General features: G+C 41.8%; 1 protein-coding gene across 9 annotated transcripts in view; it reads left to right on the top strand.

Annotated features, from left to right (window-relative positions):
- The window catches only part of MID1 (midline 1), a 717600-nt gene that overhangs the window by 519483 nt on the left and 172440 nt on the right, over positions 1-25677 (top strand). For all 9 annotated transcript variants that reach the window (XM_063955554.1, XM_063955560.1, XM_063955550.1 and 6 more), the window contains one exon: positions 16350-16445. In XM_063955554.1, coding sequence (XP_063811624.1) covers positions 16350-16445 — 96 coding nt within the window. The remainder of the gene's footprint in view (positions 1-16349; positions 16446-25677) is intronic.

The raw sequence follows: 25677 nt of genomic DNA, 5'->3' as shown, positions 1-25677 counted from the left end.
CTGCCGCAATGTGTAAAAAGGGGGACACTGTCTGCTGTAATGTATAAAAGGGGCTCTACCTGGTGTAGTGGCGCTACTGTGCAGCGTAATTTGAATAATGTAGACTACTGTGCACCGTAGTATGAATTGCTATTATTTTGTGGCCACGCCCCTTCCCCATGAAGCCACGCCCCTAGAAATTTTTTGAGCGCCTACGGCGCGCTCTGCCCCTATCTTACATGGGGGGGGGGGGGGGCGCCACTGTCGTTTCTTGCACACAGCGCTAAAATGCCTAGTTACGGCACTGTCATTGCATGACCCTTTGTAACATCACAATATATCGAAGACCTGTGTATATGTGTAATATGGCATCTATATAAGTTTATGTACATTTTACAAACATAAGGGCAGATGTACTTATATTGCACCTACTGCTGTGCTTATTCGGCTTTGCTTACTATCGATGAAAAGCAAGTATTTTCGGCAGCATGTATTAAAAAAAATGTTGCGCCAAAAGCGTGGAGAGAAAACACATTCCTCCGGAGACAACAGCAAAGATGTATGGCACTACAGACCTGCTCTCACTCTCCTACTGCTGGAAGGAACTAAGATATATTCAATAAAATAAAAAAAAACTTATGTGCAATAAATGCTGATGGCTGACACAAGTTTCTGCTTCCCTCACATTTTGTGCACGAGGGGAGCAGATATCGGCTGCTGATGCTGGGGAAATGGGATGACAGATCATGGAGAAATAGTAAATATTATTTATATTGATAATAGCTGAAGCTAGTACTAACACCATAATTGCATATGGCGTCACTGATAAGAGCTGGCTGCATTAGAGATTTGTCTTTTCCTGCTCATTGTCCTCATTAGTACATAACGAAGATGATATGTACTGTACGTCACTTAGCGCTGACTATAATTTAATTAGCACGTATCTCTTGTTCATAAATTTGCCCCATTATCTGATCAGGTTGGACTTTTTTTTAATTCTGTTTATTGAATTTTTAACAAATGACATAACAAAGCAACACAATGAATGAATCAGGACAGTATATGTAGTCAGCCAAAAAGTAATACCATAGAATAGACATTTAATGCACTGAGGAACCAGAGGATACAGAGAAGGTAATATAGGAAAAGACATATGACAGGGTGTGTAACATGATACCAGCAGCCGGGATCGGTGGCGAGCATTGTGGACACCCACGAGTGGGAATAGTCCCTGTCTCCGACCGCCGGTCATATAACTGCAACCCCATATGATGTGCCAGTGTTCAATAGTAGAATAACACCATAGGCATTAACATGCTTGCTGCAGTCTGTGTGAACTGGATTATCCTGGAGAATGGTGGGGGTTACACGTTCAGATAAACAACCACATGCTGCATTGGACATCATTATAATTCAGATGCACTCTGCCAACACACAGGTTTTAGGACTCTTTGTGAAGGAGAAGCAATTCCACAGGTAACTAACAGGGCATCATTTTCACACATGGCTCCCAACAAGGGCTCTAGTGTGCGTGTAACATAAGCTGTTGAGTAAAGTTACTGAGGTAAGGGAAAGGTTTCCTCTGAATTCTGTCTGCCCAGAGAATACATTTTCCCTGAGCCTCCATTCATTAGCATACCACGGAATCAGTAATTTAGTCTGTGGATCCTTATTTAAATCTCTGCTCACAGTTTTACTGTCAGCTCTGTCATTTACCTTTTATATGCAGGTTTCTTTCTCCCAAATGGTATAAGTATGAGTTAAAATGGAAATCTTCAGGTTGACAATGATAAATTGGAAATGCGTTTGGTTGTCTAGCGTCTTTGTCTGCCTTTATACACCTGAACCTTCAACAAACAATGTGTGGTTTGTATCATGGCAACTCATTCCAGACGCATGTTTATCAGCTGTTGAAACACAAGTATTTAGAAATCCTTTTATATTTGTTAATTAAGCATTATTACCCCTTTTTTAATACCCCTTTTCCACTGCCGATAAAACCCGGATTATTGCCGTGTTGACCTGGATCGCGGCTCAGTGGAAACGACTCCCAGAAAAGAATCTCGGCCCAATGACCCGCCATTTCTTCCTGGGTCTCGAGCAGGGTTTTACACAGTAACAACACAGTAATGCTGTAGTGGAAACAGGTCCTACCTGAATTACCTGACCCGGTTAACCACAAAAGCCGCTGGTTGCTGGCTGGTGATGTCATCAGCAAAAGATCCAGAGATGAAACACAGCCACACTGATGCAGAGTTGTGAGAGAGCTGGCACTTGTGTGAGACATAGGAGGCACAGCAGCTCTGAGCGCACTTACGAGAGAGGTGGGAGACACCCTGCAATGGTGTGAGCAGTCTCCGCCCCCTTTCTTTTGTGACCTAATATTTGTGAGATTGATAAAGGCCATTTTTGTTGACATCCATAGGTTTATGCAGGGCTGACCCAAGTTCAGTCAACTGGCCCAAGTTCAGATGTGGGAAAAACCCGGGTCAGGGGTGCAGTGGAAACAGGGTCTCAGTCAGGTCCGAAATACTGGGTCGGACCCAGGATTTTGAAGGAAAAGGGGCATTAGTTACCAATAATGTAAAATACACCAAGATCTTCATGACAGACTGCAAAAAAAACTAAACCAAAAAGTAAAAACCCAACAAAACAAAACGTTATATATTGGCATCACTAGTGGCAACTGGCAAGCAGTTGGTTTCCGTTCCTGCAGCCAAATAGCTGTTACCATGTACCTATTTATATTGTATAATGTTATTATCTAACCGTTTTGAAACTGCCTATGTAATATACCGTGTGTAATAGCAATTACTGAATGCACTTTAAGGAGAAACTACTTACAAACATTATATAAAGTGTAATAATATATGTATCTACTAGATACCATCTTGTCGAGTGCCATCTAGTGGCTGCCGGCGTGCAAAACACTTGATTTCCCCCAATAGAGGTGAGGAGCAGCGTTAGCTTTTTATTAAATGCGATGGGGTCTATGTACTAAGGTGGTCATTCCAAGTTGATCGCAGCCAGCAACTTTTAGCTGCTGCTGCGATTAATAGTCCATGCCTATGGGGGAGTGTATTTTAGCTTAGCAGGACTGCGATCGCTTGTGCAGCCCTGCTAAGCAAAAAAAAAATTCAAGCAAAAGTAGACTAGCCCTGGACATACTTACCCTGTGCGATGGATCCAGCGATGATGGGCCCGGCTTTGACGTCACACCTCCGCCCTCCGTTCTGCTGGACACGCCTGTGTTATACTCACCACTCCCCGAAAACGGCTCCAAACGGTCCGGATCCGGCCTTGGACGACTCCTTCCTGTCAATCTTCTTTGTGGTCGGCTCTGCGACTGTTTCCTTTGTAAGTCACAATGTAATTCACGTCGCGCACGCGCACTGCGGCCGCCGCACATGCGCATTCCGCACTCGTTCGCACTGCAGCGATAAACCGCTGAGTGCGAACGGGTCGGAATGACCCCCTAAGCCTTGGGGAGACATAAAGTGGAAGGAGATAAAGTACTAGCCAATAGGTTCCTAACTGCCATGTTACAGGCTGTGTTGTCTGGTACTTTATCTCTCTCTAAGGCTGAGTATATAGACCCCTAAATCGTATATAATAATGCTTCTGCATTATTATCTAAAGCTGGGTACACACCTAAAGACTTATCTGTCCAATCTGTCTGGTGGGAACAAAAATCTGATAATCTATGGGAGCAAATTACATTCAACTATTTGTTCCCAAATGCTGGAAAATGGACAAAAATTATTGTTCAGATAAAATTGTTAAATCAAACGCATTTGACCAATTTGTCTAAATAACCATAGTATGTCTTCCAGCATTTGGGAGTAAATGGTTGACTGTCTTTGCTCCCATACGTTACCAGATATTGAACCCACTGGACAGATAAATCTTTAAATCTTTAGATGAGTACTCAACTTTAGGCATGTATTTTTCTTGCATGAGGTTCCTTATAATTATTACTACATTTTATTTATATATATATATATATATATATATATATATTGAAAGAAGAGATTTCCCCAGGGAGCTGATGTCGTACTTTGGTATGTACAAATTTTGTATAATAAAATAATCTTAAAAAAGAGAGATTGTTTATTTTTTTTAAAAAGCAATACATAAAACTGTTTACAATTTGCCCAGAATAACAATAAACAATGTTTGTACAGACGATAGTTGTGTTGGTAATTCAAACAACATCAAAATGATCTTCTTTGTAGAGATGTCAGAGAACAATGTGCTAACCCAACGCGTTTCGTCCTACAGACTTCATCAGGGGTGTATTAATCAAAGAATCACAATATGGACATACATCTTATCGTGTCTTCAAAAAGGCAATTTAACAATGCTTAAAATAGTATCGGACCAAATTTCACCATATGGGGTATCAATTTAAATTGAATTGGAAGTAACCCTTTCCACTGATTATCCACTGGGTATAACCTTTTTGAAATTTAGAGTAATTCTGAATCAATTTAATCCAATTAAGCCAATAAAATGGCAAATCACTGGATATCTTCCAGATGTCAATTTGGTAATAGTACCAATTAGATTACATCCAGCCCATAAAGTGACTGATCACTGAGTGTCGTCCCAGTGTTTGCCTTGTTCAATTACAGTGGTTTGCCTTGTTCAAATTGATACCTGAACGATATCCAGTGATCAGCTGCTTCAATTGGCTTTATTTAATTGAATCGGCACTATTGCAGTGATTTGCCCGGTTCAAATAAACACTGGGACGACACTCAGAATTACTCTAAATTTCAAAAAGGTTATACCTAGTGGATAATCAGTGGAAAGGGTTACTTCCAATTCAATTTAAATTGATACCCCATATGGTGAAATTTGGTCCGATACTATTTTAAGCATTGTTAAATTGCCTTTTTGAAGACACGATAAGATGTATGTCCATATTGTGATTCTTTGATTAATACACCCCTGATGAAGTCTGTAGGACGAAACGCGTTGGGTTAGCACATTGTTCTCTGACATCTCTACAAAGAAGATCATTTTGATGTTGTTTGAATTACCAACACAACTATCGTCTGTACAAACATTGTTTATTGTTATTCTGGGCAAATTGTAAACAGTTTTATGTATTGCTTTTAAAAAAAAATAAACAATCTCTCTTTTTTAAGATTATTTTATTATACAAAATTTGTACATACCAAAGTACGACATCAGCTCCCTGGGGAAATCTCTTCTTTCACTATCTGTTCATACCCCATCTAACAGGGGGTATTTTCCCTAAGTTGAAGCTTTCACATCTTTAGCGCGATAAAGGTCTTATATCTTTTCAACGATATATATATATATATATATCTATATATATATCAATCCAGAAGTAAGTATTATGCTGCCTTAAACAGGCACCGGAGCAAGCTGATCTCTGGTTGTGAGTGCCGGCTGACACTGGACGTATAATATATATATATATATATATATATATATATATATAAAATATAGTGCACACATATACCGCCTCAGTTTACAGAAAATATTTGGCTATTCACATCAGTCCGGAGCTTACAATCTGTGCAGGCTATCTATATAGAAATTGAAAACTGAATTGTTACTTATCACTATACATCGAATCAGTTGTATGCACCATATATCTTTAGTATCAATTCATGTATACTTACACTTCCGGTGATGCGATTCGGTATTCAGGTCTCCAGCGGTGATGTTTTCTCCTGCAGTCCTCTCTGCAAAGCCGGTGGGTCCCTTTCACAGATGCACCGGCTCCTGAGTTCCTGGGAGGCTGCAGAGGCTGCTGGGAGGTCAGGGGGCGGAGCTAGTTCTGGGCAGAGAGCATTGAGCTTCCCTGCTGTTTCCGCACTGAAAGTTCAGATTAGGCTATCCTGAGACGGCGAATCTGAACTCCATGGAGAAGTGGAAAGTGGAGCTTTCCTTCCTTTCATGAATTACACTCAATATAATAAAGTATGGTGATACGATTCATTCACAGAGCGGGGGCACTGCTGGAAAAGTCAGGAACTTATCTACGGTAACCTGCATTGTGAATAGCCCAAAACAGAACCTCCCTGTTTATTTTTTGTATTCTGATTAATGTCCGGGTCCTTCAGTGTTGGAGTTATTACTTGTTAAAGTAAAGCAAGTATTAGTACATTGCATTTATCGTCGACTATCTGTGATCTAGTGATGTCACTGACTTTTCATTTTTAGCCTTCTCGAAGAGTATAGTCCAGACTTAGTTTAATTTCATACTGCTAAATGCAACATGCAGTGACGAGGTGCTATAACAGACTGTCTGAGATAACAAATTGGTGATACATTTATAATACTGCAAATGGTGTGAAGCTTTTAGAATTGTATTGAAAAATTGAATTTAGCAGCAACATTTTTCTGTATTTAACAGGGATTAGACAACCCATTGTTCAGTAACTGTTGTGTAACAACTTCATACATGTATAGTAGGGCAAACTAGGGGTTGTAGTTCCACAACATACGGATGCCCCATGTTGTCGATGACAGCTCTAATGTTTTGCATAACGTAAATTGACGAGTCTGTAGTTTTGCAATGAGGAGTGAAGAGTCAGCTCATGGAGCAAGAACAGCTGATTCTTGTCTGGCATTTCTGTTTCAGTAGACAGATCAGATGCCCTTGGTTTTCCTGAGCATCTGGAAGTGACAGTGATAGGCAGTGGATACATTTCCCAGTGGACCACAGGATGATAGCACACTGCTGGGATTCATGACATTCACCCTAAAAGCTGCATGTTACGGCAACATCATACTCCAGCTGCTGGAAGAAACGTTGTCATACATTTACTGCAACTGTGGGCAGATACATTGGATTTTGCACCCGATTAGACTTTCTTGCGTTAGAGGTTAGTTACTCAGAGTGGGACATTCATCAGACTGAAGGAAGACACTATTGTTTAATGCTGACCAAGCATGGTGTCATTTTCGATAGTCATGTTAGTCATTTTGATCAACTTACCGGACTACTGGTTTACTAATTACCCCATGCAAAAGATACACCTACTAACAGGTGTAAATTCACTTACGTGCTGGTTTGAATGAACGTACCGTTATTAAACTTTGCCAACATGAGAATGCCCCTTCACACCCTAATTCTGCCTCTGCTTTTAGAAGTGTAGATGTCATCAGAATCTGATTGACTGCGTTCTCATATTTGTGAGCGCTCATTTTCTTACCATGCATAGGTAAAGCCACTGTACAAACAGGCGTATGTTCATCACTGCATAAACTCCTGTATCTAAATTTATATAATTGATTTATTTTATTGTTTTGTTTTTACTGTATCCAGTGCGCTTCAATTACTTGGATTATACCCCTTTGACACTGAGCCTCTGACCGGGGATATTACCAGGGCAACCCGGGTTCTGGCTTGGTGTGAAAGGGTTGCGATCAGGGTTGATCTTGGGCCCACCCCAGATAAACTGCAGTGTGAAAGGCGCCACCCAAGTTATTTGACTCGGGTCAGCAGCTGAAGCAGGTGGAGGTTAACTCACCCGGCCGCAGAAGGAGGCAGCGCAGAAGGCATTAGAAATGGGTTCAGTGTGAAAGAGGTCGAACCAGAAATAATCTGGGTCAAAATTGTGGCGTGAAATGGGTACATACTAACATAGCTTGAAACGGGATGTCGTTATGTGACCGGTAACTCCCCCTACATTCTGCCCCTTGACAATCCCGACAGTCGGCATGCCGACTAGCAGGGACTATTCCCACTCGTGGCTGTCCACAACACCCATAGAGTGGGAATAGAACCTGTCGCTCCACCGAGCCCACAGCACCCCCACCAGCCATTTAGATGCCAGGATTCCGGTGTCAGTATGGTGATTGGCGGTCTCCTGACCGCAGGTCACACATACCCAACCCCTTGAAACTATGTTCAGAAACCCTGATTGGGGTTTCAGTGTGAAAGAGGTATAAGTGTCTTTCCCTCACATGCAGTTTCTTCATATGTTATAGAATACGTGAAGACTTTTACATTTTATAAGACTATAGACATTTTGCAATTGCATTTATTGGTTCATCGATTTTTTTGTTAACGAGTCAGATATTGACAGAGTTCTAATTATAGTCTCTGGGTTATAGTGCTTATCTGGTATTTTATTGTCTGTTTTATAAAGAGTTGAGGCCTCTAGTACAAAGAGGTTACATAGAGGCCAGCATTAAGGTCATTATCCAAGGCACCAACAGTCCTGTTTGTCTGCATAACTGGGTTGTTATTACGCTTTTTAATCTCATGTGTATTTGTGTAATGCTTGACTGTTTATTGCCTATACACTTATTTTACATGCACTTTCATTTTTGGAAATGTTGTGTGGTTGTAACATTTCAATAAACACTGTAAACCACAACCCAACACCCTCAGGAGAGTTTCTCTCCGGCTTATAAAATTCCTCATATTTTATTCATTTTGACTTTTATGTATCACAGGAGGTTTAACATATAAACACAGGGTAAAGCATAGGCACACTAAAAATTTTTTTTTTTTCAGGTATAGTATCTTATTTATTAGTTATTTATTTGGAAAACATTTACATTCAAACTCAGAAGGTAATGTTGTGTATATGTAGTTTTGTTTATATTGCCCTTTTCAAAAATCAAAATATTTAATTGATGCTTTTGAAAAATTTTTACTATAACTTTATGCAGTGTAGCGAACCTCTAGTTATTCAATATTATTTCTCTTAGTATCCAAGTTACTGGGTTGGGAGATTTAAAACAAAATTCCGTAACATTCACTTATTGATCCAACTGGGGATGGGTGTTGCTTTCTGATATTGAAATCATGTTAAGGTGCTGTGACACAGGGATTATGGGGTCTGTATATGAAGTATTGATAACCCCCTTTTTGCCAAGAAATGGTATCACTGTTTCCTCCTATTTAATAAGGGGGATACTGCAGAGAAATCACAAATTTGTTCTGCTGTCCGTCTGTAGTCATTGGTTACCGTATCTCCATAGCTGGCTTGTCTGCACAATTTATCAAGCAGTGGAATGTTTTGTTTTAAATTGCTAGGTAAAGCCATTTTGACATAGTGTTACCTTATACCAGGGGTGGGGAACCTTTTTTCTACCAAGGGCCATTTGGATATTTATAAAATCCTTTTGGGGGCCATACAAAAATTATCAACTTAAAAATGAGCCTGCCCCCAGTAGATATGCCCCCAGTATTTATGCCCCAGTAGAAATGCCCCCAGTCAGTAGTTATGCCCCCAGTAGATATACCCCCAGTCAGTTGTTATGCCCCACTAGATAAGCCCCCAGTAAGTATACCCCCAGTCACTTGTTATGCTCCATTAGATATGCCCCGGCACTTGTTATGCCCCATTAGATATGCCACCAGTCAGTTGTTATGCCCCATTAGATATGCCCCCTAGTAGCGACGATTACACACACACATTAAAAGAAAAATAAAACACAATACTCACCAGCCCCGCTCCTGCTTCTGGACCATTACTCTCCACCTGACCGCTCGCTCCTCAGAGCTATGGGAGAGAAGTCATGACATCTCTCCCATAACACTGCACAGCAGCACACGCACACTCCCAGAGCCAGAAGCCGGAGCTCAGAAGTGAGCTCCTGCCTCCGGCTGCTACTGAGGGTAAGAAGCCAGGCGCCCACTAGTAATTAATTCTCAGCGGGCACCCAGCTAGGTGAGCCTGGCTGGGCCGGATCAAGTGGCTCTGCGGACCTAATATGGCCCTCGGGTCTGAGGTTCCCCACCCCTGCCTTATACCCATCAATGGGGAACATGCAAAGCCAGAGAGACTTTACAAGATCCCCTCCAGTGAAATAGTAATGTGCATGTACATATTCTTGCGTCTTCTCACTAGCCTTAAAGTGCATACACACTTAGCGATATAGTAACCGATATCGCTCATTTTCCTCCTCCTGAGCGATATAGTTTACTATATCGCCCAGTTTGTATGCAGCTGACGTCGGCCGATGCGCAGCCAACCGCAGGTCTTCAACGACCCTCGGTGTCGGCTGTACATGCAGCTCAATTTGGATTAATCGTCCAAAGCTGCATGTACAGCCCGGCCACGGCATGATGTCACTGTGCGATATCTCTAGCAATATCGCACAGTGTGTATGCCCGCTGTCGGGCGGCCTGGGCCGGGAGGGGGACACACTAGGTAATGTCGCTCGCAGAGCACATCGCCTAGTGTGTACCCACCTTTAGGCTACTGGCAAGGAAGAACCTCTCTACAGCAGCAAGTTTTTCACACACAGCGGATTAATAAATTCTTCCTAAAATATGTTCCATATCACTGTGATATGTAGCAAAAACTAACTAACCCACTGCCCTGACAATATTAAATAGACCCTTACATATCATAACCTGACAACCACAATCTAAACAGTATTTTTGTTGATTTCAATGCATATATTGTTCCCCTGCTATAACCCATCCAGTATACTGTGCTAGATGAAGTGCTCCTCTGTATTGAAGACCATTAGTCAAGCATTCTGAAAAGATAGCAAAAAGACATTTAATTAGTAGTACAATTTTGGAGATCGTTGCAAAAACCTAGGGATAGATTTATTAAAACTTCTAAAAGGGAAAAGTCAAGGGGGTGGGAATGTAATAGGGTGTGAGAATCAAGACGGAAGAGATTTTGTGAGAGTTCTCCTGGTGTTTTTTTTTAGAGGCAATCATTTACATGGCAAAATCAACCTGGTTTTGCAATGTAAATGATTGGCACTTTAAAAAAACAGGAGAACTCTCACAAAATTTCTCACGTCTTGATTCTCACACCCTATAACATTCCCGGCAAGGTGTTTCCCATAGCAACAAATAAGATTCTAGATCTAGCCATCATTTTCTAGAAGGTACTAGATATATGATAGCTCGTATCTGATTGGCTGTTATTGGCAACACCTCCGCTTTTGCTTTTTTAGAAATGTTAGTACAGCTAATTGTTCCTTCCACAATGTATACCTATATATCCAGCAAAATATATTTGAATGCAGGACATTGGCTGAAAGAAATTAAAATATAGATGCTCATACAATATCAAACCCATTAACTAATTGACAATACATTTCATTAGGTTAGATATTTGACCTACTTCATTTGACAGGATTTAGGGGGTCATTCCGAGTTGATCGCTCGCTAGCAGTTTTTAGCAGCCGTGCAAAAGCATTGTCATCGCCCACTGGGGAGTGTATTTTCACTTTGCAGAAGTGCGATCGCCTGTGCAGCAGAGCGCCTGCAAAAAACATTTTGTGCAAAACAAGACCAGCCCTGTACTTACTCTTCGTGTGCGTTGATTGTAATGTTGGTGGGTTGGCTTTTGACGTCACACACCAGCCCAGCGTTCGCCCAGCCACACCTGCATTATCCCTTGTACGCCTGCGTTTTTCTAAGCACTCCCTGAAAACGGTCAGTTGCGAATGAAAACGTCGCTAGAACCTGTGCAAAACCACAAAGGCCTTTGTACCCATACGCCGCGCGTGCGCAATGCGGTGCATACACACACGCAGAAATGCCAATTTTTAGCCTGATCGCTGCGCTGCGTACAACGGCAGCTGGCGATCAGCTCGGAATGACCCCCTTAATGCTGTGTATTTCTCCTGCCTTCCACATAAATCAACTTTTATAATGTATAATTTGTCACAAGGTGACTACATAATATTCACTGGACATAAGTCTTCAAGAATAAACTCAAAATAAACAACAACTCGGTGATCAACTCTAGCAGCACTACAATCAAATATCAGATCCTTATTGATCTATCTATCTATCTGTCTGTCTGTCTGTCTATCTATCTATCTATCTATCTATCTATCTATCTATCTATCTATCTATCTATCTATCTATCTATCTATCTATCTTCATAACTACAGTGCTGGGAGGACTGTACATGCACAGGACCCGTTCTGCGCATGTGGAGAATAGGTCCAGCGTCATCACACGCCCCAGCTGTTTGGGGACGGGGAGGTTGCAGCACAGGGTAGTGTTCCTGAAAAGCGGTACGTGTCGTCCCATTTTCTGGAATTACTAAGGCCAATGTCTGCGTCTTCCGACGCACATTTACTATCCCCTGAATCCTGAACCTGAGGGTTACTCATATGGCCGCTGTTCACGCAAGTGATCTGATGCTGCATCTTCGGACACAGCAGCGATCAAACAATCATGCAGGAGGTGTCTATTTTACATTGTATTTCTCCTCTCCGGGAGAAGCCCGGAGAGGAGACGCTGCAGGTGTCTTCGGGGGGCGGGACTGGACCGTGACATCACTAAGCCCCACCCCCTGCATCGGGAAATGCCGCGATTTGCGGGTCTGCGGGAAGGGGGCGGGGCTAACATGACGCGATTTGCGTAATTTTAACCCCTTCTCCACCCGACGGACCCGCGAATGTGGGAGGTAATCTCTCCATCCTGCTCGCATCACTAGGGTGCGAGCAGGATGCGGGAGACCTGCTCACTCTTCCAGGGGTGCGGGGGGCTACCCCAAAAAACGGGAGCCTCCCGCAGCTTCCGGGAGAGTAGGTAAGTATGGTCTATTTACACCAGGCACTTCCTGTAGCACTATAGCTGTGTGTAAAGACGCAGCTACTGTGCTACTGCATCCATCTCTGAATCAGGGGGGTAATTCAGAATTGATCGTAGCAGCAAGTTTGCTAGCAGTTGGGCAAAACCATGGGCACTGCAGGGGAGGCAGATATAACATGTGCAGAGAGAGTTAGATTTGGGTGGGTTATTTTGTTTCTGTGCAGGGTAAATACTGGCTGCTTTAATTTTACACTGCAAATTAGATTTCAGTTTGAACACACCCCACCCAAATCTAACTCTCTCTGCACATGTTATATCTGCTCCCCCCCCCCACCCCCCCCTGCAGTGCACACAGGTGTGTTGTTTTATTGCTGTATTGTACTGTATCATGCAGACACATCTTGGCCGTTTATGTTAACTAAACTATATTTCTGTAGTCCAGGTTTAGAACTGGAACTTTGCACCATTTATTCATTAAGGCTGCCTTTCACCTCTGAGCTACTGTACACACCTCTGAGCTACTGTACATATACCATTGCTCTCTGTGTGGACAGCTGCAACAAGTGACCTCTCTATGCTTTACCATTTCCCAAGCTCATCTGGATGAGCCTTTATATTTTACTTTAGTTTATTGTTGACATAAATCATCCTGCAGCAAAGGAGTTGTTGAAAGGAGTAGAAATGTTCCAGCACAGCTTCCATCTTCTATTACTGCTCTATAACCCGGTCTCAGGCATTTTAAATGTGACATAAGTTTACACAAGGCTTATTACCTGTCACTGTAAGGTATTATAATGAAAGCAGGTCATATACTCTTAAATGTCCTTTGTCATCAGCCATTATAAAATTAAATTCTTTGCTGCAAGAGATATTTAATGTGATTTATAAATGTGCTGTGTGCTAGCCTAAACATGCTCCATCTGTGCACACATTGGCAGAAAAACACTAGATAAATCTTTGTTTAAGAAATGCTGTGTGATTTACAGGAATGAAAAAAGAAAAACATTTTGCTTGGTTTGTGTGCTTGTGTTACGCTCAGAACATTATGATCCTCTATTACAAAGTGCCCACGATATGCTCTGCTAATGGCTTAGGTTTTGCGCCAGTGTATCTAGATGGTCCGTTCACACATGGGATTTGTCTCTGCAAATTAGAAGTCCGCTAATGTGTGCGGAGAGATGCCAAAGTCTGATAAAAGGTCCAGCATGCATGCCCAGTATATGGCTGCCAGGGCTTGCTTAGAAAATAGTGTCCCATATAAAGAATACTTTTTACTCATTTTAACACTTTGTCACCCCAATATCCACCACACATGAGGCGCTCCAGTGCATGGTGCTTTTTCTTTTTGCATGCCCAATTTCCTAGTGAACTGGCCGGGGCTGTGTTCCTCTATAATAGGGAATTGCTTTGGGTTTCCCTGTTATAGTGTGACCAAACCTTACACCGCAGTTTTTCACCTTGCACCCTCCTTAATTTTCCTTAATTTACTGCACCACCCACCCCCAACCCTGATGTTACCAGCATTCAGCTCCTGCTCACTTTACCTGGCTGTCAGACACTCCCAACCACTGTCCATCCACTTAAAGCCCCCCATTGGGTGCTGTCCCCTCCCCAGCTCTGCACACGCAACCCCTCTGCCACTCACCTTCTACAAGGGCCCATCTGTTAGGGGAGGAGGGTGTAGAGTATCTTAAGAAGCCATGTTGCTGGGAGCCAGAGCTACGGTGAGGGAGTGAGATGAGAAGGCGTAACTCCAAAGTTGGCGTCTGCTTGCTCCTCATTGGTGTCCTGGTGCATGTGTGAGGCTTCTATACACTGTACGGTTGCACAATATGATGTCACGACACAGCCAGATCTTACTGTAACACCCTCTACCTAGCAGAGTGCCGGGAGGTGGATCTGCTTGGCTGGGTATCCATGTGGACGGCCAGGGTGGCCCATCTGATGTACAGTAGCAGTAGGGGTTGGAGCACCTGTGTGATTGCACGGCTCATCCACCCCCAGAAATGGCACTTCTCTGGTCACTGGTTCTCTTATCACTTTTTTTGTAGAGGAAAGAAATTCCTTCTTTTCATCACACTAAAATGCCATTTATTAACAGCTAGTTGGAAATGAAGTATTATACACCAGCAGCCAACATCCCGAAGGTAAGTATCGGAGTTAGGGTTGGGGGGGTTAGGGTTAGGCACTAGAGTGGGTTAGGGTTAGGCACTAGCTGGGTTGTTAGCCCTAGTCGACACCCCCCAAGGTTTAGCTGTAGTCGCCACCACTGTAGGTTATCCCTAGCCACTACCCTCTGATGTCGGGATCTTCAGTGTTGGGATGTAACTGTCATTCCGTCATCCCGACCCCCGGAATTTCATTTAAAATCTCATAGGAGTTCATCTGCATATTTAATTTTATTGGCTGAATTGTGTTATGAGTTCTAAGCCTGGATATTATTTGTTGAGGACGGGTACTATGGTGTCACAAAATATTATATTACAGTATGCCTTAAGAAATAATAATGTGACATACCGTAAGGAGTGATGTAGATTTCCTGTAGATTTTCGTAACAATGTATCACATCATACACAGTTATAAAACATATGTCAGATTCATAGGTATAGTACATACAAAAACGTGACTGTGTGCAGAACCCATTTACAATATCAATATAATATATTGTGTACCAATCACATCAATTTAATCTGGTATTCTTATATATGGCCCAAAGGAAAAAAAATCGCCAAAGGAAAAAAAAAATTAGGCTTATGGGTCCAAAGGGAAAAGTTCAGCAGTAATATGGAGAATAAATTATCTTTCCTGTGGGGTATTCACATCAGAATATATTAAATCTAATTGAGGTATATAATATCCTCTGTTGTGTAAAGATCATTTAAGATCACTTATAATTTTCAATATGCATGATATCCTTTATAATCAAAACAATCCCCAAAGGTTCAATAATAGGATTTTTAATGTGTCTTAGTTATGCATAAAATGGAAGAAATCCCTTCTTTATTTGTCACACACACTGAAAACTCTTTTTGTCAAAACTTGACAGTGTGTTTTTAATCAATGTCTGTATTTATTACTTATGAAAACACTTTCATTTAATTATTACATTGATATAATATTAAAATGTATTGCTATAACACTGCCCGTGTCACACGCAGCCCTGTCTTGTGTAATGTAAACATACCAGTAGAAGGGTCACTGCCTTACTCAAAAATAGTGTATTTAGGACCCTATTCAGGTTGGATCGCAAAATTTGAGAATCGCAAACCAACGATTATCGAACGACTGCACATGTGCAGCATTCGCATTGCACGTGCGCACCCACGATTAGCGATTATTTCTGAGAACGCATTGTGCTTCAACGCAATCGCATTTTGATTGTCAGGAAGCCAGCGTTTAGGGGAGGAAACATGGCGTTTTGTGTGTGTGTCTGTAAAAATGCAGGCATGGCAAGTAATTTTTCGGGTGGGTTTCTGATGTCAGCGATGCCGAATTGTGGACGACCTTGCCTAGCGCAGATGGAAAAACTGTTCGATGTTCCGGTATTTGCGCATGGTTATGCGATCACATTGCGTGTTGCGATGCATTCGCAATTTCTGCACTGCCCATTTTTTTCTCTTATTTTTGGGCGGCAACTATTTAATCGCAACAACTGCTTTTCAGCAAGATTGCCGATCCAAGCTGAATAGGGTCCTTAGTTAATACTGCTGAAAATGTGTATACAGTTATTTTCTGTTCTGATTGCTCTCTCCACATCTGTAAACGCTCTTGTCTTGTTATACACTTGCATGATGCAAAGCATCATTCCTTTATTCCAGCATGTCACTAAAAATGTGCATTTTGTGTTTTTTTATAGCAAAGCTTGGAAAACAACCTCACCAACCTCATCAAAAGAAACACAGAAATGGAAATGTTGTTAGCCAAGCTTATTCAGACCTGCCAACATGTGGAGGTGAGTGCAGATATCGTACCTCTAACTGGGTATTACTGAAACCTTCTTTTTGCTGAAAATATACAGGATTTATTAGATTCTTGTTCATGCATGAATATGAACCTTTGTGAAAGTGCGCATACTCAACACAGCACTGTATTATGTGGCAGCGCCATGCTGGCTGCAGTGTTAGGTGGCGCTCTAGTTGGAAGGCACTAGAGTTTTCAAATATTAATGAATTTTGATTATTAAGTATTAGCACTACTTTCTGCTGGCACACTTTAATTGCAATTATCTTTATCCCTAGATAGCAGTATTCTATTGTGAAGGTCATATATATATATATATATATATATATATATATACACCTATAACTTGGAAATATTTAATAGCTGCCCTAGGTTTTGATGGGCAAACTCAAGTTTACATTGCGGCTTCTTCAAACTAACAAACAAAAAAACTATTTAAAAACTCACCCACTCTGCATCCCACAGGAGGAATACATGGAGTGAAATAATATTTTTCCACCTGTGTTCAGTCTGCCCCATTATATGGCCGCTTCAGCCTTATACAGTTGCTTGTGAGCTCAACTCTCATCACTAGCAGTACAGATTTACAGCGGTCCAGTACTGAGTGCAAAGTATCCACCTGAAATTGGCGGGTCTTTGCGTGTGCTCACTTCTGAATAGGCTGCAATTCTGTCTACATGCCCATGGCCAACCTATGCTATGTATAAACACCTCCTCGCTGCACAGCTACACTCATTTTACCACAACTGGAGATGGGACTGACTGCCCAAGCTACTATAGCCTCATATATTCGCAATGATATGTAAGTACGCCTAATTGGTGCTCGAGCGCATGGGCAGTGTGAGTTTAGGATTCCTGTTGTCTATAGATTTCTGCATGCTGTCCTAACAAATTATTTACTGGGTTTTTTTCCTTTTAAAATTGAAATAATGTTATATCTGTAATTGGGCTGATATATATATATATATATATATATATATATATCAAAAAAAATTTAAAGGACCCTTTTTACTGCGCTGGTATACAATGTAGCTCACCACTGAGAAATGCCCACTGTCAGTCAGGGCATTAGATTAGAAGTATAAAAGAAAAGGTTTCTCTTGGGAGCTAGACCACCTCAGAATTCACTTTAAGATACATTTATTTTAAAAATTGACAATAAATGCTGTAACAATACATAAAAATATCAATAAAACATGCAATTGACTCTATACCATAAATGGTATTAGTTTAAGGTGACCATGTGCATATCTAATCCTTGCTATATATACACATGGTCACCTTAAACTAATATCAATTTTGCTGGTGACATTTTTAGATCTTTCATACCCACGGCAAAAAGCTGGTTGGGACTCAGAGATTCACAAACTTTTGACCACATCGCTTACGACCCCTGATGAAGTCCTGTGTGGACGAAACGCGTTGGGTATTCGCGCAATTGTGAAGTTGAACACACTTCTGAACGCTTTGGTAGAAATATCACCAACACAAATGTCAACAGATTAATAGTCTGTATTTTCCATTTATGGTATAGAGTCAATTGCATGTTTTATTGATATTTTTATGTATTGTTACAGCATTTATTGTCAATTTTTAAAATAAATGTATCTTAAAGTGAATTCTGAGGTGGTCTAGCTCCCAAGAGAAACCTTTTCTTTTATATATATATATATATATATATATATATACATACAAGGTTCAGCACGTATGACGTAAAAAGAGACCAGCACACCACCATGCATAAAAGTTAAAGTGTATTAAGCCCAAGTATATCCATCAGCAATACCAAAATTTACAGAGCAGCATTATAATAGCATGATACCTCAATGGCCAGCGCTGACATGACAGGATCAGCCTAACAGCTGTTTCAGTTTGAACATCTACTGTTAAGTCATATTATTATGACCACCTTCTACATTTGATATCGGCAGCGTGAAGCCCATGAAGTACGTCACATATCGTGCGCTGTCTTGGTGGGTATGTAAGGTATGCGATAAGCTGTCTGCACGCATATCACTCGTTGCTGTCATGGGTAAAAGGGATGAATATCGGCTGTCGGGGCAAGGCTGGCAGCATATCTGAAACAGCGCGGTTTTGTGAACTATTTATGTGCTGCTGTGGGGAAGGTGTATTGTGACTGGATAAATGGTCTCATTGTGAATAGCCAACGTGGAAACTGCCGAGCACCACGTACCACTGATGTGAGAGGTGAAAGGTGCTGACCAACACGCTACAGTATATTCTTCAAGGGCACAAGATATATATATATATATATATATATATATATATATATATATATATATATACATACACTGTATGTATAAATTTATATATATAGATAAACGTGTACGGCGGCACTCGGGTAAATGAAGAGCAGACAAGAGCCTGTTTTGCCAACGTTTCAAAGCATCTGCTTTTTCATCAGGTCATGCCCTGAGGAAAAAGCGGATGGTTTGAAACATTGGCAAAACAGGCTCTTGTCTTGTCTTCATTTCCCTGAATGCCGCCGTACACGTTTATCTATATTGGGGAGCTGCAGAGTGTCTCTATAACGGAAGGCAACGGGAAAGGTATTCTGAATTTATGCGGAAAGTGCTGTGCTTTATGATTTTATATACAGGTTGAGTATCCCATATCCATATATTCCGAAATACGGAATATTCCGAAATACGGACTTTTTTGAGTGAGAGTGAGATAGTGAAACCTTTGTTTTTTGATGTCTCAATGTACACAAACTTTGTTTAATACACAAAGTTATTAAAAATATTGTATTAAATGACCTTCAGGCTGTGTGTATAAGGTGTATATGAAACATAAATGAATTGTGTGAATGTAGACACACTTTGCTTAATGCACAAAGTTATAAAAAATATTGGCTAAAATTACCTTCAGGCTGTGTGTATAAGGTGTATATGTAACATAAATGCATTATGTGCTTAGATTTAGGTCCCATCACCATGATATCTCACTATGGTATGCAATTATTCCAAAATACGGAAAAATCCCATATCCAAAGTACCTCTGGTCCCAAGCATTTTGGATAAGGGAGACTCAACCTGTATATATATATATATATATATATATATATACCCTTGCAAAACAGTCGGCACTCCCAGGCTCTTAGACGCAGCGTGCTCCGTGCCAGATCAGAAAAATACAGCTCCAAGAATGAACGGCACTGAAGACAAGTATATTGCACAGAAATTGTATTGAAGGCATATATATATATATATATATATATATATATATATATCCAATGGGGAAGTCCCGCACTCTCATCAAAAGTTCATCTTTGGGGTGCTTCTACACAGATGATCCCCTAAATGGGTGATTTCTGATAAATATAGATTCTTGTAAGTAGGCACTCTCCAGTCCATAAATGTGCTTGAAGAAAATGTATTATATCATACTCACAAAGATATAAATGCAAGGCTTCATTATATGCATGTAGACAGAATCACAGCGATGTTTCGGTCCATCAGGACCTTTGTCAAGCGTGTCAGCAATACAAGCCACCAGCATAACAACATAGCAGAGTCATTGCAGCAGAAGTCACATACCTGTTCCCTGGAGACCTCTTAAATACCCCCATTACAAATGGCTAGCACAATGTCCTGCTCATTGCAGGAGATGCGCTCCACCTGCGCCCGTCACGGCGTGCGTTCCACTGCCGCATGTCCGGACCCGGCGTGCGTTCCATTGCCGCAAATGCGGAAACGGCTGTGCCAGTACTTCCGGTTCAAAGATATCTCAACAACAGTTTCCCTAGTGACGTCGTCAGACATAGCAACGCTTCCACATAGCAACGCGCAAACAGTGCAAAACACTAAGCCAAACTCATCAGAAGTATACATATATTATAATGGCTACATAACAACAAATGCTAAGGTGGACAAATAATCTAAATAAGATATGATCTCCACTACCAGGGAGACTACTTGATCACATCAGATACATCTAATACATGCAGCCCACCAGCCACCTTTAAAATTAGGTATACTCCTATGTATTTTTTTTCTAAACCATTTCATGGGGTAATCAAAGAGGAATCCAGGTAAAACCTATTTTTACAACAACACACATCACTATAATCATTTAAAAAAGACAAACAACAGAAATGATCATGGTGTGTAGTGCAATTAACCCACGGCCAAATAAAGTGCGCGCGAGAGCACCCATATAAGAACCTCGGTTCTACATAGTAGGAACAAGCACACACACAGATAGCCCAGGTTCTTGCTCACAACACCATAACCAGTGAACTAGGTCATTAAAATACAATGAAAGACAGTGGAAAAAATCCACAGTGGTATGATGGAGCAAAAACTATTTTATCTCAAAAAATTCTTTAGGACAAGCTGTTCGTTTAGTCCTCTTGGGGAAATAGTGTCCAACCTAAAGATCCATTCAGACTCTCGTTTATGCAATTTTAATAAACGGTTGCCACCTCTGATGGACGGTGGAATCCAGTCAATAATGCGACAACGTAACATAGGAATTTGGTGTCCAGCCTCAACCCAGTGTCTGGCAACTGGCTTATATACTGCTCAAAAAAATTAAGAGACCACTTAAACAACACATCCTAGATCTGAATGAATGAAATATTCTAATTAAATACTTTGTTCTTTACATAGTTGAATGTGCTGACAACAAAATCACACAAAAATTATCAATGGAAATCAAATTTATTAACCCATGGAGGTCTGGATTTGGAGTCACACTCAAAATTAAAATGGAAAAACACACTACAGGCTGATCCAACTTTGATGTAATGTCCGTAAAACAAGTCAAAATGAGGCTCAGTAGTGTGTGTGGCCTCCACGTGCCTGTATGACCTCCCTACAACGCCTTGGCATGCTCCTGATGAGGTGGCGGATGGTCTCCTGAGGGATCTCCTCCCAGACCTGGACTAAAGCATCCGCCAACTCCTGGACAGTCTGTGGTGCATTGGTGGATGGAGCGAGACATGATGTCCCAGATGTGCTCAATTGGATTCAGGTCTGGGGAACGGGCGGGCCAGTCCATAGCATCAATGCCTTCGTTTTGCAGGAACTGCTGACACACTCCATCCACATGAGGTCTAGCATTGTCTTGCATTAGGAGGAACCCAGGGCCAACCGCACCAGTTGGCCACAAGGGGTCTGAGGATGTCATCTCGGTACCTAATGGCAGTCAGGCTACCTCTGGCGAGCACATGGAGGGCTATGCGGCCCCCCAAAGAAATGCCACCCCACACCATTACTGACCCACTGCCAAACCGGTCATGCTGGTGGATGTTGCAGGCAGCAGAACGTTCTCCTTGGCATCTCCAGACACTGTCACGTCTGTCACATGTGCTCAGAGAGAACCAGCTTTCATCTGCGAAGAGCACAGGGCGCCAGTGGCGAATTTGCCAATCTTGGTGTTCTCTGCCAAATGCCAAACGTCCTGCACGGTGTTGGGCTGTAAGCACAACCCCCACCTGTGGACGTCGGGCCCCCATACCACCCTCATGGAGTCTGTTTCTGATCGTTTGAGTAGACACATGCACATTTGTGGCTTGCTGGAGGTCATTTTGCAGGGCTCTGGCAGTGCTCCTCCTGTTCCTCCGTGCACAAAGGCGGAGCTAGCGGTCCTGCTGCTGGGTTGTTGCCCTCTTACGGCCTCCTCTACGTCTCCTGATGTACTGGCATGTCTCCTGGTAGCGCCTCCATGCTCTGGACACTACGCTGACAGACACAGCAAACCTTCTTGCTACAGCTCACGTTGATGTGCCATCCTGGATAAGCTGCACTACCTGAGCCACTTGTGTGGGTTGTAGACTCCGTCTCATGCTACCACTAGAGTGAAAGCACCGCCAGCTTTCAAAAGTGACCAAAACATCAGCCAGAAAGCATAGAAGCTGAGAAGTGGTCTGTGGTCACCACCTACAGAACAACTCCTTTATTGGGGGTGTCTTGCTAATTTCCTGTAATTTCCACCTGTTGTCTATTCCATTTGTACAACAGCATGTGAAATTGATTCAATCAGTGTTGCTTCCTAAGTGGACAGTTTGATTTCACAGAAGTGGGATTGACTTGGAGTTTACATTGTGTTGTTTAAGTGTTCCCTTTATTTTTTTGAGCAGTGTGTGTATATATATATATATATATATATATATATATATACACACACAATTCAGAAAGCACTCACTAAGCTTTGCAGAAATAAAGGCATAAAGTGACTTGATTGGTGCAGTTAAGATGAATGTCCTGACAGAGGTCAGTTACAAGGACCTGTGATGCTTTGAAAACTACTTTTTCTGCAAAGACTGGTGCCTTCTAAACTGTATTATATGGAGTAGCCATCATTTTGTTTTTTTGTTTTATTTGGAATGCTCAATGCTCCTCCCTTGTACCGCAGTGCCATGTACTTTGGTGATATCTAGGCGCACTAGCAGTTTTTCACATTGGAAGTCAATAGAATCCATAACGAGTAAGATCATACACACATGTAGATTATGGTCAACATATCGCAACAGTTTTTCACTTTTCTATACTCCCAAATTTTGTGAAGGCCTTAATACAGTGATGGCTAACCTTGACACTCCAGCTGTTGTTGAACTACACATCCCAGCATGCCCTGCATCAGTTTTAGCATGGCCAAATAGCAAAACTGTAGCAGGGCATGCTGGGATGTGTAGTTCAACAACAGCTGGATTGTCAAGGTTAGCCATCACTGCCTTAATAAGTGATATTTAGTGCTTTTATTGCATGACATAGTATAAAACATTTGTAAACAAGAGTCCAGTTCTGCTGAATCAGTGGTTTGTACTATGGTGGTCATTCCGAGTTGTTCGCTCGGTAAATTTCTTTGCATCGCTGCGATTTTCCGCTTATTGCGCATGCGCAATGTTTGCACTGCGACTGCGCCAAGTAAATTTGCTATGCAGTTAGGAATTTTACTCACGGCATTACGAGGTTTTTTCTTCGTTCTGGTGATCGTAATGTGATTGACAGGAAGTGGGTGTTTCTGGGCGGAAACTGGCCGTTTTATGGGAGTGTGAAAAAACGCTACCGTTTCTGGGAAAAACGCTGGAGTGGCTGGAGAAACGGAGGAGGGTCTGGGCGAACGCTGGGTGTGTTTGTGACGTCAAACCAGGAACGACAAGCACTGAACTGATCGCACTGGCAGAGTAAGTCTCGAGCTACTCAGAAACTGCACAGAGAAGTCTTTTCGCAATATTGCGAATCTTTCGTTCGCAATTTTGATAAGCTAAGATTCACTCCCAGTAGGCGGCGGCTTAGCGTGTGCAATGCTGCTAAAAGCAGCTTGCGAGCGAACAACTCGGAATGAGGGCCAATGTCTTTTGGTTGCAATTTTGTGGATTAAAGAGTTTGCAATTTTAAGACACTTCCCAAACATATTTCTCAAATTGAACACACAAAGTATACATAGCGCAAGCTGCGGAAATCGGTTCCTCCTCAGGATTACTTTCATCAGCTGTGTTGCTTAATGATTTTCATTCTTTATGTTTAGATTTCTTATGGTCATGCAATACTTGGCTTCTTCTACATCTGCTTTTATTTTCCCATCAATCTACCACCGGAATAAAATTTGAACACAAAAATTTGAGAAAAATGTTTAGAGCTGGGTCGCTTTGAAGTAGTTTTGTTTCCCTCCCCCTTTATGTATCTTTGGAAATGTGACAGATACTGTATAATTAGAAGCTTGACAGAACCTGATCAAAGCGGAGAGGCGCAGCTCTTGTTATACCTGACAGATGTGGAAGTGTCAGCATTTTAACAGAAAAGCGGGATTTGATTAGAAAAGAAAGCGTGTTTTGTTTACACTGCCCAACTTCCTGATTTTGCTACATGACTCAACACAGATTTACAGATGCCAATGTTGCAGGGCCGTTTACATGCAGTCCCTTTAATTAAGTCATCACAATAAAATGTGACACTCACACCTGTCTAGCTAGAGCTCTGAACACAGGTGTAAGCAGGAATTTATTTCCGAGTGGGAACTGTAGTCAGAACAATGACATCCCGGGCTTATTGACATTGCCAATTTTCCCTCTCACCCCATAAAAGTGTGCAAAAAATTAGCGATTGCAATTTTTAGGCATGCAAACAGACGGACATAATAACAGAGTTGATCGCTAGCTGCATTCGTTCGCTCTGCAGCGATGAGGCAGAAAATCGGCACTTCTGCGCATGCGTATGCGGCGCAATGCGCACGCGCAACGTACTATTGCAATGAACGATGTAGTTTCACACAAGGTCTAGCGAAGCTTTTTAGTCGCACTGCTGGCCGCAGAGTGATTGACATGAAGTGGGCTTTTCTGGGTGGCAACTGACCGTTTTCAGGGAGTGTTCGGAAAAACGCAGGCGTGCCAAGAAAATCACAGGCGTGGCTGGCCGAATGCAGGGCGTGTTCGTGACGTCAAAACAGGAACTGAACAGTCTGAAGTGATCGCAAGCGCTGAGTAGGTATTGAGCTACTCTAAAACTGCACACAAAAAATTTGCCGCCGCTCTGCGATCCTTTCGTTCGCACTTCTGCTAAGCTAAAATACACTCCCAGTTGGAGGCAGCATAGCATTTGCACGGCTGCAAAAAACTGCTAGCGAGCGAACAACTCGGAATGACCACCATTGCCCCTCACTCTCCTCCAAAGTGAAACCCTTTGGCAGGTTTTATATTGTTTATGAGTGTTATAGGAAAACAAAATTTTTTTTCTTTTTCCATAAAGAAGCTAAATACTAGTACCATCCACTACTTATATAACATTATATATTTTCTGCTTATAACATCTTCCAGCTGGATCCACAGGACAATATAACATACTGTACAGCTTCAGATATCTTACCCTCTGACCAGTTACAAGAACAGTTACACATGTTTCAGGATTAATTTTCTTATTTGACCAGCTTACATGTAACGTTTGCTGATAAGGTTAAAAAAGGTTTCATGACGGGCGTAGCAAAGACCATTTTGCCTAAGAAGTGTGTGGCCCTGGTCAGACTTTGTGTGGCAGATATTTTTTAGTAAGAAATATTTCTGTTCTCCAGTGGCATTCTGGGTAGCTGCCAATATTGCATGGGAAATATGTTTTTGAATATTTTAATAGCTCATTATAAAGTACTGAAATAATGTTCTTGTTTGTCTTTTTGGCATTTTTCCCAGAAGTAAGGATTCAGAGCCACCAGCTCTTTGGGCCTAACTCCCAAGCCTACCACCCAAGTGTCTCATTGAGTAGTTC

This window comes from Pseudophryne corroboree, chromosome 2 (assembly GCF_028390025.1).
Source record: "Pseudophryne corroboree isolate aPseCor3 chromosome 2, aPseCor3.hap2, whole genome shotgun sequence".
NCBI classification, from domain to species: Eukaryota; Metazoa; Chordata; class Amphibia; order Anura; family Myobatrachidae; genus Pseudophryne; species Pseudophryne corroboree.
The sequence above is the reverse complement of the archived record's forward strand: the minus strand, read 5'-3'. Positions and strand labels throughout refer to the sequence as shown.